General features: G+C 35.2%; 1 protein-coding gene across 1 annotated transcript in view; it reads left to right on the top strand.

Annotated features, from left to right (window-relative positions):
• Positions 1 to 16544, top strand: part of LOC124540428 (rho GTPase-activating protein 190) — a 42063-nt gene that overhangs the window by 18519 nt on the left and 7000 nt on the right. The window contains exons 17-36 of the mRNA XM_047117979.1: positions 290 to 396; positions 652 to 746; positions 1248 to 1403; positions 3183 to 3327; positions 3801 to 3907; positions 4094 to 4278; positions 4726 to 4945; positions 5182 to 5300; positions 6382 to 6459; positions 7630 to 7742; positions 7913 to 8005; positions 8897 to 9001; positions 9388 to 9478; positions 10763 to 10877; positions 11338 to 11450; positions 11957 to 12039; positions 13711 to 13815; positions 14281 to 14358; positions 14914 to 15049; positions 15527 to 15658. Coding sequence (XP_046973935.1) covers positions 290 to 396; positions 652 to 746; positions 1248 to 1403; positions 3183 to 3327; positions 3801 to 3907; positions 4094 to 4278; positions 4726 to 4945; positions 5182 to 5300; positions 6382 to 6459; positions 7630 to 7742; positions 7913 to 8005; positions 8897 to 9001; positions 9388 to 9478; positions 10763 to 10877; positions 11338 to 11450; positions 11957 to 12039; positions 13711 to 13815; positions 14281 to 14358; positions 14914 to 15049; positions 15527 to 15658 — 2376 coding nt within the window. The remainder of the gene's footprint in view (positions 1 to 289; positions 397 to 651; positions 747 to 1247; positions 1404 to 3182; positions 3328 to 3800; positions 3908 to 4093; positions 4279 to 4725; positions 4946 to 5181; positions 5301 to 6381; positions 6460 to 7629; positions 7743 to 7912; positions 8006 to 8896; positions 9002 to 9387; positions 9479 to 10762; positions 10878 to 11337; positions 11451 to 11956; positions 12040 to 13710; positions 13816 to 14280; positions 14359 to 14913; positions 15050 to 15526; positions 15659 to 16544) is intronic.

Below are 16544 nucleotides of genomic sequence, written 5' to 3'. Positions count from 1 at the left end.
CACGTGACAAACGTTTGAAAAAATGCATTTTTATTTATTGATTTATGAATAAATTAAGTATTATTTACAAGTTTCGTTAGTAAATAACAATTTTTAAACTCATAATATACACTGATTACAATAATTCACAATTTATTTTTCGCATTGTCAAATAGCCTATTGTAGTGTGATGATTGGCTTGACTTGTTTATCATATCCGTTTAAATTTCGAATTCTAATCTATCGATTACAGCTATAATTAGTTGAACTTTCTTTATTAACGATCTTAATTTTTTATATTTTATTGCAGGATACTTTTGTGTATACCAAGACCAGGAATCGTTCGAATATATCCGAGGCTGTGCTGAGAAAACATTATTATCTAGTCTAGAACAAGAAGACAAACTTCCGTTTCAGGTATATATTAAGTTTTTGTCATCATAATTTGTATATAGGGTATGTATTTATATAAAAATCTAGTTTAATTGGTTAGTTTATATCCAGTTCACACTAGTTTGTAACAGCATAATTGTCATGAAACAAATTTGGTAGTATGGCTTTACTTTGCTATGGAAGGTTCTCTTTGCCACTCGTCAAACAGCCCACATTCTTAGCTACATATTTTATTTTAAACTTAAAAAGAAACTATGTAATCTACGGATATTGTTTCAGGGCTTACCCTTAGTAGTGATGTTCGTTCAAGACGAAGGGATGGATAAGAAAGAACTAGCTAGGCTGCAGGAAGAGGGACAGAATCTCGCAGATAAGTAAGTTTACTTGTATTCATAGACGCAATGGTCATAATATTTTTTGTTCCTAAGGTCAGCTGTACATTGAATAGAATAATATATAGTTTGACTAGCAATCCTCCTCGGCTTCGCAGGGATGCAATGCGGATACTAAATATACTACGAATTTGTTTGTTTAAGACATCATGTTAGAAACTTCTAAAATCATCAGTGTTTCTTTACTATATTGTTCACGTATTATATACAAAAACCTTCCGCTCGAATCAGTTTATTTGTTAAAAAAAACCGCATCAAAACTAATAAAATTTGAAAGGTCTCAGCATACATAGGAACAGACAGCGGAAAGCGACTTTTTTAATACTATGTAATGATATCAGAAAGTATTAAAAAAATATGTCGTTATTGCCTCCTTAAAAGAGGAGGCCATTGCACGGAATATTTACGGGATGTCATTTCTAATACTTAATACTTGAACATTTTCCTATATTCGATGCATTAAATGTTAACATATTATTTCAGCCTGCATTGTTCCTACATGGAAGCGTCAGTCAATGAGCTAGGTACTGAAGCGCTGACAGCCGACGCGGTGCAAGAGTTGATACGCGCTAATCGAGAGAAAGCGAGCTATGCACACTTGTATCGGGATTTGATTGTATGCTTCGACGCGGATATACGGTAAGCGTGTGCTAAAAATATTTTATATAATTTTTATTATGTAATTTGTCGCCCGTTTTAAGGTAGAGCCGAGATGGCCCAGTGGTTAGAACGCGTGTGTCTTAACCGATGATTGCGGGTTCAAACCCAGGCAAGCACCGCTGATTCATGTGCTTAATTTGTCTTTATAATTCATCTCGTGCTCAGCGGCGAAGGAAAACATCGTGAGGAAACCTGCATGTCACCAAACAGCATTGGAACAGCGTGGTGGAATATGTTCCAAACCTTCTCCTCAAAGGGAGAGGAGGCCTTTAGCCCAGCAGTGGGAATTTTACAGGCTGTTGTTGTTTAAGATATTGGTTGTCATACAACAAACAACAATCGTTGTTGGTTGTCATGTGTCAGGCAAAAAAAGTAGCCTATGTCCTTTCTTGGATTTCAAGGTTTTGGTTCATATTAAAATTAATCAAATGCAGGTTCAGCGGCTTGGTCGTTCAAGAACGACAGACGGACAAACAGATTTACTTTCACGTGTATGTTGATGTATATAAGCTGACGCGCATGATGTTTTTGTAAGAAATAAGAACTAGCGCGCACTTGTGATTTATGTCACGTTGAGTGTTTCGTCACTCTTGTCGAGTCCATGAATATGTATGGAAGTGCGCGAACGATACGACGTGACATTTGTGTCCGCTAGCGACAAATTTGTCACTCTCGTCGTCAGTCTTGCGCTATCTGCACTTTGACTGCCGACTTTGGCGCGCGCAAATGTCGTCACCAACTATTCAAAACGTAAACATTCGTGAAGACGATACTGATAATGATGTTCTAATAGAAGAAGTGGAAAAGAGACCAGCTTTTTATGATAAAAAATTGAAAGATTATTCAGATATTCACGTGAAAATTAAAGTCTTTTTCTGCCGAGTCTCACGAGTTCACTGAGAACCACCGTCTCTTCGAAATCCATAGTGGCAAAAGACACTTCGATTTCGAAAATGTTTTGTCACTGTCTCTAAAGCTAACCATTCACGGGCACTCCATTTGGAACGATTCCACGCCAGTGGCCGACGTCCAAATTGTCATGCCATTCACGAGTACGCTTGGAGTGGCGCCACTCCATTTAATTTTTCATTTTGTTCGATAGTTAAATAATAATTCTACTAGATGTTCCAAGGCAGAATTTCTTTTAAATTTATCGTGATAATCAATATGAGTTTTTTGCCAGAGGCATGGTGATTCTTTATACATTTCAATCACCTCTAAAACAAACTCTTTCCCTGACATAATGACAGAAACACAGAGACAACCGTTCTTTACCACAGCGCAAAACAAAATGGCCAAAATTTGGAGTTCGGTTCGTCCACTCACGGGCAAGTACGCGCGGATTGGCGCCACGCCGCGTCGGCGGAAATCGAGATCTCGCATTCACGACAAGTTGGACTGCGGCCATTGGAGCGTCGTCGCATCAGACTTTGGAACGATTGGAAATCCAAAGTGTGGAGCAATGCCAGCAAATCCACGTCGTTTTTACCATTCACGATCAGTTTTTGTATAATTTTGGCGTTTTGGTGTGGCGCCAATCCAAATGGAGTGCCCGTGAATGGCTAGCTTAATAACGAGCGCACTCCACTTTGGAAACGTGACGTGACAGTGACAAGCACTTTAAAGTCACCGTGACGAATGTTACCAGTGCGCGCACTGGTTAAGTTGAGAGAATTCAAATATCGAGCACGTGTCACGTGACTGCTATGACGTCACGCGTCACGTGACCGCTATGACGTCACACCGGTAATGTTTCAGCATAATGGTGTGCATGTTCTGCGACGACCCGTACTCGCCGGAGCGCGTGCTGAGCCCGCTGCTGCTGCACCGCGCCTGCTTCCTCACGGGCGACCGATCCATACTCATCGAGACATTCCTCGGCGACTCCAAGCGGAAGGTTGAGGTGAGACATTTGTAACTGACTATTCGATGAGCAAGTAATCACGATTCCTCATACATATTGATACGGTATGATATATTAAGTATGTCGCACCCATTATTAAAACAATTAAACTACATTGGATTACTCTCATCCCGTGTTAATACTGTAAGCCTCATTTTGGGCGCTAAAAAACATAATTATAGAGTGACTACTGTTTTTTTCCGGTTCTTTTCGGTAGAATTTACTTTTCGACTCAAATACAAACATTCAAAAGTCCTTTTATGAGCCTACAGACATCAAACCAACAAATTTTATAGTCATATTCTATTGTTACTAATTGGATTTCATTTTTTGTTAATGCATTCTAATATCATTGATTCAGTATACCACAGTATAAGTATACCTAGCTGTTTTGTTTACTAATTATTTTTCTCACCATCAATCAGCAGTATTTATTATTATCTGTGTTTTAAAATTTCTTTTTGTGTTTTCAGGTCATTATTTCAAGTTTCCATGGCGCTAGTCAGTTCAGGGAAGAGCTCATACATGGATTCATTCTAATATACTCCGCTAAAAGGAAAGCCAGCTTAGCCACACTTAAGTAAGTTCATATAATTTCACAAGTATCAAAATTTTCAGTTTCAACACTAAAAATACTCAGGACTAATTATTATGTAGTACAAGGCTTATATATAATTTTGATTTTGAGTAGAGTGTGCAGTAAGTAACTAACATCATAATTATATCACAAATATGTATCAATTTAATCATTGATTTTAATTTGCAGTGCGTTTTCAATGAATATTCCAAATCTACCCATTCAAATGGTGGCCGTGACTGACGGCGGTGGATCGGCAGCTAATACGTTCTTCGGTACTGATCTGGGACACGCCCTCATCACTGAAGGAAATGCCACTGCTGACAGATTGGGAGCTCATTTCACAACTTATACATCGAGTGCTGAAAATAAATGTGAGTAAACAACTTAATTTAAACTTTAAGTGCTTTCTTATCGCAATTAATCTTAATGCCAATTTTAGTGACTTCTCACAACTTGTAGATGTTCTTATACCTACGAATATAATATAATTCAATTGTGTATAAAATTATATAAGTTGAATAGCTCTAGCGTAATGGAGTTGCAGCAACGTAAGCAGAACCTGTATCCATTTAAACGAATACCTCTATCTGCTCATTTTCATGATAAATGGTCAATTGTGTTGAAGAACTTAATGTCAAACATTTTATTTATATATGAAATGAACTTCTGACATCACTTAATAGCTGTATTAGACGATAATTAAGGTATCGGTAGTATAGTATGGTACTAGGCATGTTATATGTATCTGATACGATAGCAACTCCTTTGAATAAATATATTTAGAGTTGATTTGTATTTTAATTTGTCAATCGTTCCAGCCGCCTTCTACACGCCGTTCTTCAAGGAAGTGTGGGAGCGCAAGGGTGAGATCGAGCGCGCGTTCCGCCTGGAGGCGCCGCACTCGCGCGCGCACAACGCGCACAACGCGCACAACGCGCACAACGCGCACAACGCGCACAACCCGCACAACCTGCCCGACGTGGCCGCCGCGCGCCCCGCGCCGCCGCCGCGCCTGCACTCCTACCACCTCGACCACAAGTGAGTTATAGTATCACTTACGTGTGTAAGACTTGACTATCAATAGTTCTAATTGGAGCTTTAAAAAACACAAAATGTGACAATGTTGCTATCGTTACAAACGACAAATTATGTCATATATAGCTCAAGTTATAAATGTCTCATTCAGTCAGTGCGAGGATGGATAAAAAACTTTACTGTTCTATCACAACTTTACAACCATACTTGTTATTCATATTTGAAAATATTGTTAACAGAATGGACCACAAGCTAACTAACTCGTTGGATCTCCTCATCGGGCCGGACTCCCGCGCTGACATGGACTCGGAGTACAGCGACACGTTGAACAATTCTAAGAATAGAGGTTTCTTGAAAGGTAATTTTACTGTGTGTATATAAATTATCCGTATATATTAATCATTATAATGATTTTATAAATGTTTACAAACATCGTTAGATTACAATCTATCTCGTGAGATTGTAAACTGTCGAAATACTGTGAACTATGATTGCATTTTAACGCATTGTTTTTGGTTATATTGTAATCTATCGAAGTTTGGGACAGATTGTTATCTAACAGTTTTTTAGATAACAATCTTCCCCGCGTCAAATGTCTACTGTCGAAAGCTCTTCCTGATTGGCCGGTCTTGTGTAAGAGCGACCAATCATATGTCAACGTTCTTATTCCGTATTTTAAAATCTATTGACGTAAATTTCTGTTAAATTATAAAAACTCTAACCTAACCAAAATATTACGAATATTTTATTATAAATTTAATAAACGTTTACAATCTTTCTTCCGTTTACAATCGCACGAGATAGATTATAATCTAAAGCTATTTACAATTTTACGGTGATACGGATGCCGGAGTTCAAACAATCACTTTTCATCGATAGATTACAATATAGCGACACATAATGCGTTAAATTGCAATCATATTTCACGGTTAACAATATTTTAATAGTTTACAATCTCACGAAATAGATTTTAATCTAACGATGTTTGTAATCTTACGGTGACATAACTATTTAAAATAGGTAAAAGCTTTATGTTGTATACTTTGTTCAATTTAGTTATGTGGAAGGCGGCTATCATGGTATGTGCATGTAATGCGAAGGAATGAGGAACATATTGTGAGAAAAGGCTTGAGCATGGATGTTGATGGATATAGAGGTAGAGGACGACCAAGGAAACGATGGATGGATTGTGTGAAAGACGATATGGTTAGAAAGAATGTTACTTGTGAGATGACGTCTGACAGAGAAGTATGGACGGAGAAGACATGCTGCGCCGACCCCAAATAATGTTGGGATAAGGGCAGGAGGATGAGTTTGTTAAATTTCGGAGCACTTTCAAAAAGTCTCTCATCTTAAATGTCTATATATATAAGATGTCGGTAACATAACATTTAGATTACTCTGCAACAATATGTATTTACATGATGGGTTTGTCTCAGGTTTCAGTGTGTATCCGCCTCCGAGCACGCCACCGGAGCCCGCCCCGCCTGATCACAGGATGCATGCGGATCTATCACGTTAGTATTCAAATTATATACTTATTGATTTTACAATTTTACCGTCCGATGAGTGGTCACTTACGTATGTACTGTAGGAAAAAAAAACGATTTCTAATTCGATAGTATTTTCACTTGAGCTAAACTGTTATTTTCCTGTGTCTTGCAATATCTCCTTTTTGTGGTATCCAAATCACCCTTACTAAATAATAAGCTAGTACCAATCTTTACGGCAGCCACATAAATAGCAACACTTACACTACAAGCAAAGTATTAATTACAAAGTATTATTACATTATACGCTTATAATACATATAGTCTATGCGTTTAATAATTATTGAAAATCAACGGAAGGTAAATAAGAACGTAAATAATAGTATTTTAATTATAATATTCTGAGATTTTATTGTAAGTTAGACACGCAGTATGGACGTTAAATTTTCTTGGATTGCGTTATATCCTATTGGAAAACTCGTGCTTCCTTCACGATCTTTTTCTCCATTGCCGAGTACAAGTTTAATTATAAACACAGATAATATTTTAATATTGGATTTGAATTCGCGATCCTCGCTTAAGCTCCAGTTTATTTATTCTATGAGCCATTTCAGCTCGATATATGTAAATGAATTATTTAAACACAATGTATAAATAAATTATTATAACGCAGCGGATCTCAACTGTTCGGAGGATTCTCTCAGCACGCACGAGTCAGGTGATTGCATGCAAGCGATTATACACGTTATTACAATTGTGGGACGGTTCATTTTTTTGTGTAGATAGCGTAAACGTCGATCATAGATATAAGGAATGCTTTGTGTTTGTCCTAGGTCGTTTTTTTTAAAAATATTTGCATGATTTAAGTAGATATTAATTTTGTTAATAATTTTTATCTTTAAATTTATGTTATTAATAAGTGAATTAAAAAAAAAATACTTATTATTCATGCTTTATATTTTAATACTTATTATTCAGCACAAATTTCAAATCAACTCATGACTTGATCGTACAACAAATGGATTTTTTTTTGTTATAATATTATTGTATGTATAAAGTTGATTTGTAAAGCAATGTTATTTTATTTATCACTGTTAAGTTTAAATTATACTTTGCGAATAGTATGTATGTAAATAGTGATGTAGTTCAATAGTAAAATTTGAAAATGGAAGGTTATAAATGGCTGCGTGTGCGCAGATGGCGGCGGGCTGTGGCAGCCGGCGGGCTACGGCCAGCGCGCCTTCACCACGGGCCGGGCTCGCGCGCCGCCCCCCCACCACCAGCGACTGCGACACTCGCAGACGCTTAAGGTACCATCATCTACAAATGAAATCAACCAAATAGTTTTTATGCAAGTAAATCTATATTTTGTCAATTTTCTAAATCAATAGAAACCTTTTCAGTGATTATTATTATTTTTGAAAAAAAAATAACGATAACTATATTTGCTTAGTATTTTAAATAATATTTTTTGTTTTAGCAACCTGGCAAATTGGATATGAATAACTATACAATGGTCAATGATGCTCTACAGCATATCACCATCGGTCCCCCACATCCCAGGGAAAGGAAGGTATATATATTAATCATTTAAAATTTTATTTCAATTTGATAGTCACATATAACTCGAAATCTCTCATTCAGCTTTAGAATTTATTGCACAGAAAGTACATTTTACTATAAGAATAATGTTTCATAATCATAGCTGTTCTGTTTAACAGTATAATATAAGAAATTTTTAAATCGTCATGTTAAAATATCGAATTAAATGTTTTCAGTTTGATTATGCTATCTTATATTCTACCCCTTAATAATACAGAACTTATACAATTACAAACATAGATAAATACTGTTAGAAGTATTCTAAATATACAAAATCAAATACAAAATTATATCAAATACAATTTAAATTATTTCATTATGCTTAATCTACTTAGTACTTGGTGGTAGGGCTTTGTGCAAAACCGCCTGGCTAGGTACCACCCACTCATTAGATATTCTATCGCTAAACAAAAGTACGCAGTATTGTTGTGTTCCGTTTTGAAGGGTGAGTGAGCCATTGTAACTACAGGCATAAGGGACATAGCATCTTTGTTCCAAGGTTGGAGGCGCATTGACGATGTAAGGAATAGTTAATATTTCTTACATCGTCATTGTCTATGGGTTCTAATGTCATATTCAGTCATATTTAATACCAATAGAAGATTTTAACATAACACAAAGAAAGCATAGGCCAATGGGTGGTCCACCATATTTGGATCGACACACGAGATGTTTGTATAAAGGCGACTTAACACTAGACTAATTCTATAATATAACATACACACTAACACACTATTATTATTACACTTCAGGGTGAGGGTGACCACTTACCATCTGGTGGCCCAAATGCTCGTCCGTCAACCTATTCCATGAAAATATAAAAAATCTTGTTCTATTTTTAATGATATATTTATATTTTTAGTCGCAACGTTCAGGATGGTCGCATTCAAGTAGTCAGCAAGGTGGTCATCACCACCATCCGTCCGGTGTCAGTTCGGAGACTGAATTGGATGCACAATACGCACAGGTGATATAAATATAACATCAATATTGATTTTATACATTTTTTTAAAACAAGTCAAACTTATTATTATGTTATATAATAAGTGAAACGCTCATGTCCTGTCAATTGCGTGATCGTCTGTGCACCACAAATGGCGATAATTGAAGCTTTAATGCTTTAAATTAGTTAATTTTAATTTGATAAGTGTTTCAGTAACTAGCGTTTAATTTTGTATTGAGTCCTAATCATTTTGTAATGATTATCTGTGTATATTATTTTATACATTTTTTTATAGATATATAGTACAAGAATATAAGAAAAAACTTGGTATTTTCTTCTGTATTTTTGGTGTATTACGTATCTACATATATCTTATAACGAATAATAATACTGTGATGTCATATTCGTAGATAAAAGAAACGAACGAGTACATGGAAGCGCCATCTATGACGAGATTAAGGAGACACAGAAGACACGAGAAGACTCCTTTACATCAACCATGTATGTCTTTGTATTTTCTTATCTTATATATTTATGGTTGTTTAACAGATACGTATAGTACGACACAAATTAGATGTCGCATCGGGAAAATTCGTAAAACCGATCACATCCGAATTAAGTACGCTATCCCAAATTATCAATATTTATTTCTCACGCGAAAATGATCTTTGCACAAACGTAATAACTTGTAATATCATATGACCTAATATATTCGTCAATTTGACGCGTCGAATTACATGCACTTGCTTTTTCTGACGAGTGAATCTATAGTGACGAATAGCGTCGAATGGCGCGATAGGGAGCTATTTCTATTGGTTGTGTAAATCGGCAGTAATCGGTTTTATTTTCATTCCATTTCATTTTCCGATGCTACATCTAATTTGTGTCGTATTATTTTAAGATACTTATTATCACTATATACAGTGAAACTTCAAGGGACCTACAATATTGTTTCACTTATAAAAGTATTCCACTATCCCAATGTCTCAGATACCCAGGTATAAATAAATACCTGTCTCAGATATAGAGGTGCGCTTTGACATTTTGCAAATAAACACCTTTATGGCAGTAAAGCAAAACTAAAACTTGGAGTCATTGATACTTCAAATTACATACATAGATAGTTAAGTGATATTGCGGGTAGAAAAATAATAAGTTAGTAAAAATACGAAACAATGTTATCTCAATTACAGAAGTTTATGCATAAAAAAATCACTTACTGTCTCATTTATAGAGGTTATTGTGATGATTAAACAAAATAACAAATCCCAGTTATAGAGTTTGCTTCGTCCCACTAACAGAGGTAATTCAATGCCAAAGTGATGGGACCGCGGCATGAGTTCCAGCTATGGAGAAACACTTATCCAAGTCCCACTTAACCAAGTTTCACTGTATATTGTTGGAATAATACAAAAACTCTCCTCACAATCAATACCTTATCTCTCATAAAGTGGTTCACAATCAAAACTGATACAAGATTGATTATTTTTTTCGATCCTTCCAATTCGACGATTAAAGTAGGAATGACCATTTCTAGGCTTACTCCTAGTATTTAATGTTTACACGCCCCTTCCTACGACTGTAGCAACATCCGGTTTCGATCCATTTTAAAAATAATTTAGTTTAGTCAAAAACCGGATGTTGACAATCAACGCAAATTGTAACAACTATTTAAATCGAATTATTTATGCTGATAATACTTTAATACATTAAAACAATAAAATATGATCATATTAAAATAAATATGATAACAATATGTTATTTTAAAAATATGTATTTCCCCAGCGTTCTCCGAGACGGACAGTTCGGGCTCGAGCGAGGCGTCGGGCGGCGCGCGCGCACATGTGCGGCGCCGACACGCGCACCACGCGCACCACGCGCCCCGACACTACAAGAAGCGGTAAGAATCTACACGACTTCCTTTATATACTGTTATATACTGTCTATAATATATTAACATTGAAGAAGTGAATGTATGCCTTTTCAATAAGGATACAATTTACATATTGTGTGTAATTCATTGAGATTCATGAGTCGATATGGCCCAGTGGTTAGAACGCGTGCATCTTAACCGATGATTGCGGTTTCGAACCCAGGTAAGCACCGCTGTTTCATGTGCTTAATTTGTCTTTATAATTAATCTCGTGCTCAGCGGTGAAGGAAAACATCGTGAGGAAACTTGCATGTGACAATTTCATAGAAATTCTGCCACATGTGTATTCCACCAACCTGCATTGGAAAACGTGGTGGAATATGTTCCAAACCTACTCCTCAAAGGGAGAGGAGGCCTTTAGCCAGTGGGAATTTACAGTTGTTGTTGTGTAATTCATCCGCAAGATTAATTAAAAATGTTATTTCAGATCATTGGGTAACTTGGTCGCAGTCCAGAGTCCTAGAGTGCCTAAGTTAGGTATGTTTGTCGGTCCACCGGAACTGCCAACAGGGTACAGAGCGAGAACACAAGAAGATAAAGGTAAGTTTAACAAAAAATAAAGAATACAAAAATTTTCTTTTTTTAAATGTATATATATTATAGAGACAAAATTTTGTTGCTTGTATGTAACGGGTATTCTCTGGAACTAATGATCTTAAAACGTCTTCTTTCACTAGTGTAAATCTAAATTATTTGTGAGTGCTATAGGATACGAATTTATTTATAAATTGCAACCCTTATATATTTTTCCATAATAATCCATAATAATTAATTTTTTTTTTTTCAATAAAGAAGTGTGGTTTAGAAGGTTGGATCATCTTTATTGTACGAATTATATATTTACCATTTTATTTATATACTTTACCAATTGAATGAAGTTTTTATTTGTTCTATTTATATTTATTAATTGGTTTCCTCAATGATATATAGCCTGCGACCGGAAATATAATGTAAAGTGTATTCAATGTTTTGTAATATTTTTCTGTCTATCAAATATGAACTTGCAATGATAATACTGGTATGGTAATATGGTCGTATGCCCGCAGCCGGCAGCGACTCGAGCGAGGGCAGTTCGGACGGCGAGTCGCGTCGCGCGAGGGCGCCTCCGCTGCACGAGCCCGCGCACAAGGTCGTAGTCCCGTTGCACAGATTATATATATCTCTACTCATACTTGCCTCAATACTTCATAGCGTATACAGATAAGAGTAAGGAAAGAAAAGGTATGACAGATAAAAACTGCTTTACCGATCGAGAGTGACATATATGTCACTCATTGTAAAAGTGGTGTAACTCCAGATTTAAAAAAAAATGTATTTTTTTGTTGGATTAAATCACATTTATTAATACCTGTCACTATAAAAGTCAAACAACTCCATAGTATCTACCATAGTGCAATAGATGGCGCTACTTGTTTTTATAGGGAACAATGGCGGCAAAATATTCATTATAAAAGTGAAGTAAATCACATGTCACTTTAATAGTGAAGTAAGTATAGTACGACACAAATTAGATGTAGCATCGGAAAATGCAATGCGGTGAAACTTGGTTAAGTGGGACTTGGATAAGTGTTTCTCCATAGCTGGAACTCATGCCGCGGTCCCATCACTTTGGCATTGAATTACCTCTGTTAGTGGGACGAAGCAAACTCTATAAGTGGGATTTGTTATTTTGTTTAATCATCACAATAACCTCTACAAATGAGACAGCAAGTGATTTTTTTATGCATAAACTTCTGTAATTGAGATAACATTGTTTCGTATTTTTACTAACTTATTATTTTTCTACCCGCAAAATCACTTAACTATCTATGTATGTAATTTGAAGTATCAATGACTCCAAGTTTTAGTTTTGCTTTACTGCCATAAAGGTGTTTATTTGCAAAATGTCAAAGCGCACCTCTATATCTGAGACAGGTATTTATTTATACCTGGGTATCTGAGACACTGGGTTAGTGGAATACCTCTATAAATGAAACAATATTGCAGGTCCCTTGAAGTTTCACTGTATATAGTGATAATAAGTATCTTAATATTTAAGTACGACACAAATTAGATGTAGCATCGGAAAATGCAATGGAATGAAAATAAAACCGATTACTGCCGATTTACACGACCAATAGAAATAGCTCCCTATCGCGCCATTCGACGCTATTCGTCGCTATAGATTCACGCGTCAGAGAAAGCAAGTGCATGTAAATCGACGCGTCAAATTGACGAATATATTAGGTCACATGATATTACAAGTTATTACGTTTGTGTAAAGATTATATTCACATGAGAAATAAATATTGATAATTCGGGATAGCGTACTTAATTCGGATGTGATCGGTTTTACGAATTTTGCCGATGCGACATCTAAGTTGTGTCGTACTATACTTGCCTCGTTACTTCATAATATGTACAGATAAGAGTAAGAAAAGAAAAGGTATGACAGATAAAAACTGCTTTACCGATCGAGAATGATATATTGCGTCGCAATGATTTGATGTTTAGATTCAAAAGGTACTAAGAGTATAAGATTTTATAAATGAATGAATTTGAAAACTGACGAAAGTTTTCTTTTTCTGACTGTACATGTGTTTCTAATATTTTTTATGTTACTAAAAACAAATTGTAATAAAGTAACCCTATGTGTTAAGTGACAAATCTCAGCTAAGCGTATTTTTAAAATTAATTGACATATTACTGAATGCTTTTATTTTTGCTATCGGATTTTTTTTTTCGATTTAATGCACAAAGTATGTTAATATTTTTCGTACCCTAAAAAAATGTTGGTGTTTTATGACTTACCTTTCAATAGATGTTATCTGGTGAGTATCCGTCTTCCGCTCAAGATAATTCGTCGTCGAGCGCGGCCGACTCGAGGCGGCGGCAGGCCTTCGGTAAACACGACAGGAGGCATAAGGTACTATATAATTATACCTAAAGATATATATTAATTTAATTTATTAATGTGTATTACTCCTAAATACTATTCCACATCATTGCACAACAAACATTTTTGTAATAAATAACAAGAGACATATTTTCCTTGCATTATTTTCGCGTATATTTCTATTATTACGTTGATTTTATTTTTAATGTGCACCTTATTCAATAACATATGGAAATAATAGTTTCATTTGGTTCTGCCTAAAATCAGTCTGAGTCAGTGACCGGACCGGACCGGATAAACTGGTTTAAGAAAAAAAAAAAAACATGTCGGTACATTGTTTTGTTGTCGCTACTTTAAAGAGAGACAACTAACACATTCTTATTTAGTATACTAGGATAATGTACTAACAGTACTATTAAAGTGTGCGTTAAGAACTTGTTCGTCTAAGGAAACTAATTTTTATATGTATTTTATATATTATGTTATTATTAACAGGAGATTTCTAAGAGTAAAGACAAGAAGAATTCGTCGCAAATGCAGAACGCGAATGCGATTCAGAACTGGGGACCTCAGGTGATTATCGATTTAATTGAATTGGTATTTGTTAGTTATATAGTCATAATAGGCTATTTGACATGGCGAAAAATAAATTGTGAATTATTGTAATCACTGTATATTATGAGTTTAAAAATGGTTTACTAACGAAAGTTGAAAATAATACTTAATTTATTCAAAAATCCATCAATAAAAATGCATTTTTTTCAAACGTTTGTCACGTGACACAAAACGCTCCTGATTGGCCGGGCTTATGATGAAGTCACTTTCTTGTTAACCTTGCTTTTCTACTATATGTACCACAGATTAAAATACAAGAAAGTGACGACCCCATTACAGCGCCATATTGACCAAGTAGGGTTTTTGCGAGCCCAGCCAAGACCCTGTTTTAATAGAAGTTGTTTTAAATTTTGAGAGCAAGACTATTATTTTTTTTATAACAAATTGTCTTATATTCTGCTATTTCTGTATAAGCAATATAAGGTAGATGTCGAATGCTATCTTTACATTTTATGTAATAAAATAATCTTAAGTATGTTTTGTATATTATGTTATTTATGATATTGTCCTCAGGGCCCCCACGGAGTACCCCTGTTTGTTGAGAAGTGCGTCGAGTTCATAGAGCGAGAGGGTCTCGCTTCGGAGGGTCTGTACCGAGTTCCCGGCAACAGGGCGCATGTCGATATGCTGTTTAGCAAGTTTTATGAAGGTAAGCAATTTAGGAGAACCTTATTTAGAGCTTACTAAGATTGTGAATCGATGTGAATAATATGATTAACGTTCAAAAAGCTTCTGAAAGCGGGTAATACCTTCAACGAGGTAGTGAACATATTCTAAATAATATGTTCCATTATATTTATTATACACATTATACTTTTAGATATGTTTTAAATGTATGGAGCTAGAAGCAGACAACTTTAAGTAAGTAATAATGAAAACCTCGACAATGGCTAATGGGAGTTACTTTTATTAAAAGGCTCCATCCTCCGTCTACTTGTAATATTGAATATTGGCTTTGAGTCATTCAAAATGCTTGAGCTGTACTTTTATACAAAAAAACACAACAAGTATAAGCACATGTATATATAACATGACAAGCAGACCCGATGTTGTATTTTATATGTTTTTTTGAATTATCACATTTTACGTATGCTTCATATATAATATTATATCATCATTATTCTAGATCCTAACATAGACCTAGATTCGCTGGATATACCGGTGAATGCGGTCGCGACTGCGCTCAAGGACTTCTTTTCGAAGAAACTTCCACCGCTGCTGGATGAGGCTAGTATGGCGCAGCTCGAAGACATAGCGGGTAAGTTGTCATTATGTTTGTTGACTATTTTAGACAATATTCTAGAATTTATTAGATAATTAAAATCTGAGGTACATCATGATCATAAAATATAATTGTTTTTATTTTATTTTTTATTTTAACTGGTAACATTTTCTCTTTAAACGTTACAAAATTATTTAGTGATGGTCCGAATGTGATTTGTACCAATTTTTCGAGAGCGACTTTTTTACATTTACGTCAATTATTGCTAGGTTTATCATTTAGAATTTTGTAACCTGTTTTTTTTTTAAATATTTATTTGATTAAGAATTGCATTTCAATATTGATGAATTAAGAAAGAAAAAAAAATTAATTCATTTTGGCCGAATACTGGACACCAATGTTTGGCTCAAACTACCGAATATTAACATCGAATTTCACCATTTTTTTTTATTTATTTTACAAAATCCACAGGCTCGCATATGCCCGTGCCATTTTTTACATTCTATTTTAAACATTTTGGCGATTTATATTTTATACTAAACATCAGCAGATCTTTGCTGGATTTCATTCGTCTCCTTAGGAGACGTGGCCCACACTGACATTTTTTTTTTAAATATTTTAAAGTAGTACATACATAATCTATAATAAATAATATATAATAAAAATATGTGGCAGTAATGCGTAATTCTTATTATTATAATCCAGCGGGTCGAATTTCATCATTATAAAATAATATATATGACACATTGAAGTGAGAATGAGGTTGATGTTGGATGTATATAGAGAGCAGAGATGGCCCAGTGGTTAGAACGCTTGCATCTTAACCGATGATTGCGGGTTCAAACCCAGGCAGGCAGGCAAGCACCGCTGATTCATGTGCTTAATTTGTCTTTATAATTCATCTCGTGCTCGGCAGTGAAGG

Source organism: Vanessa cardui, chromosome 25 (assembly GCF_905220365.1).
Source record: "Vanessa cardui chromosome 25, ilVanCard2.1, whole genome shotgun sequence".
In the NCBI taxonomy this organism is placed as follows: Eukaryota; Metazoa; Arthropoda; class Insecta; order Lepidoptera; family Nymphalidae; genus Vanessa; species Vanessa cardui.
This window is presented reverse-complemented; position numbering and strand designations above follow the sequence as displayed.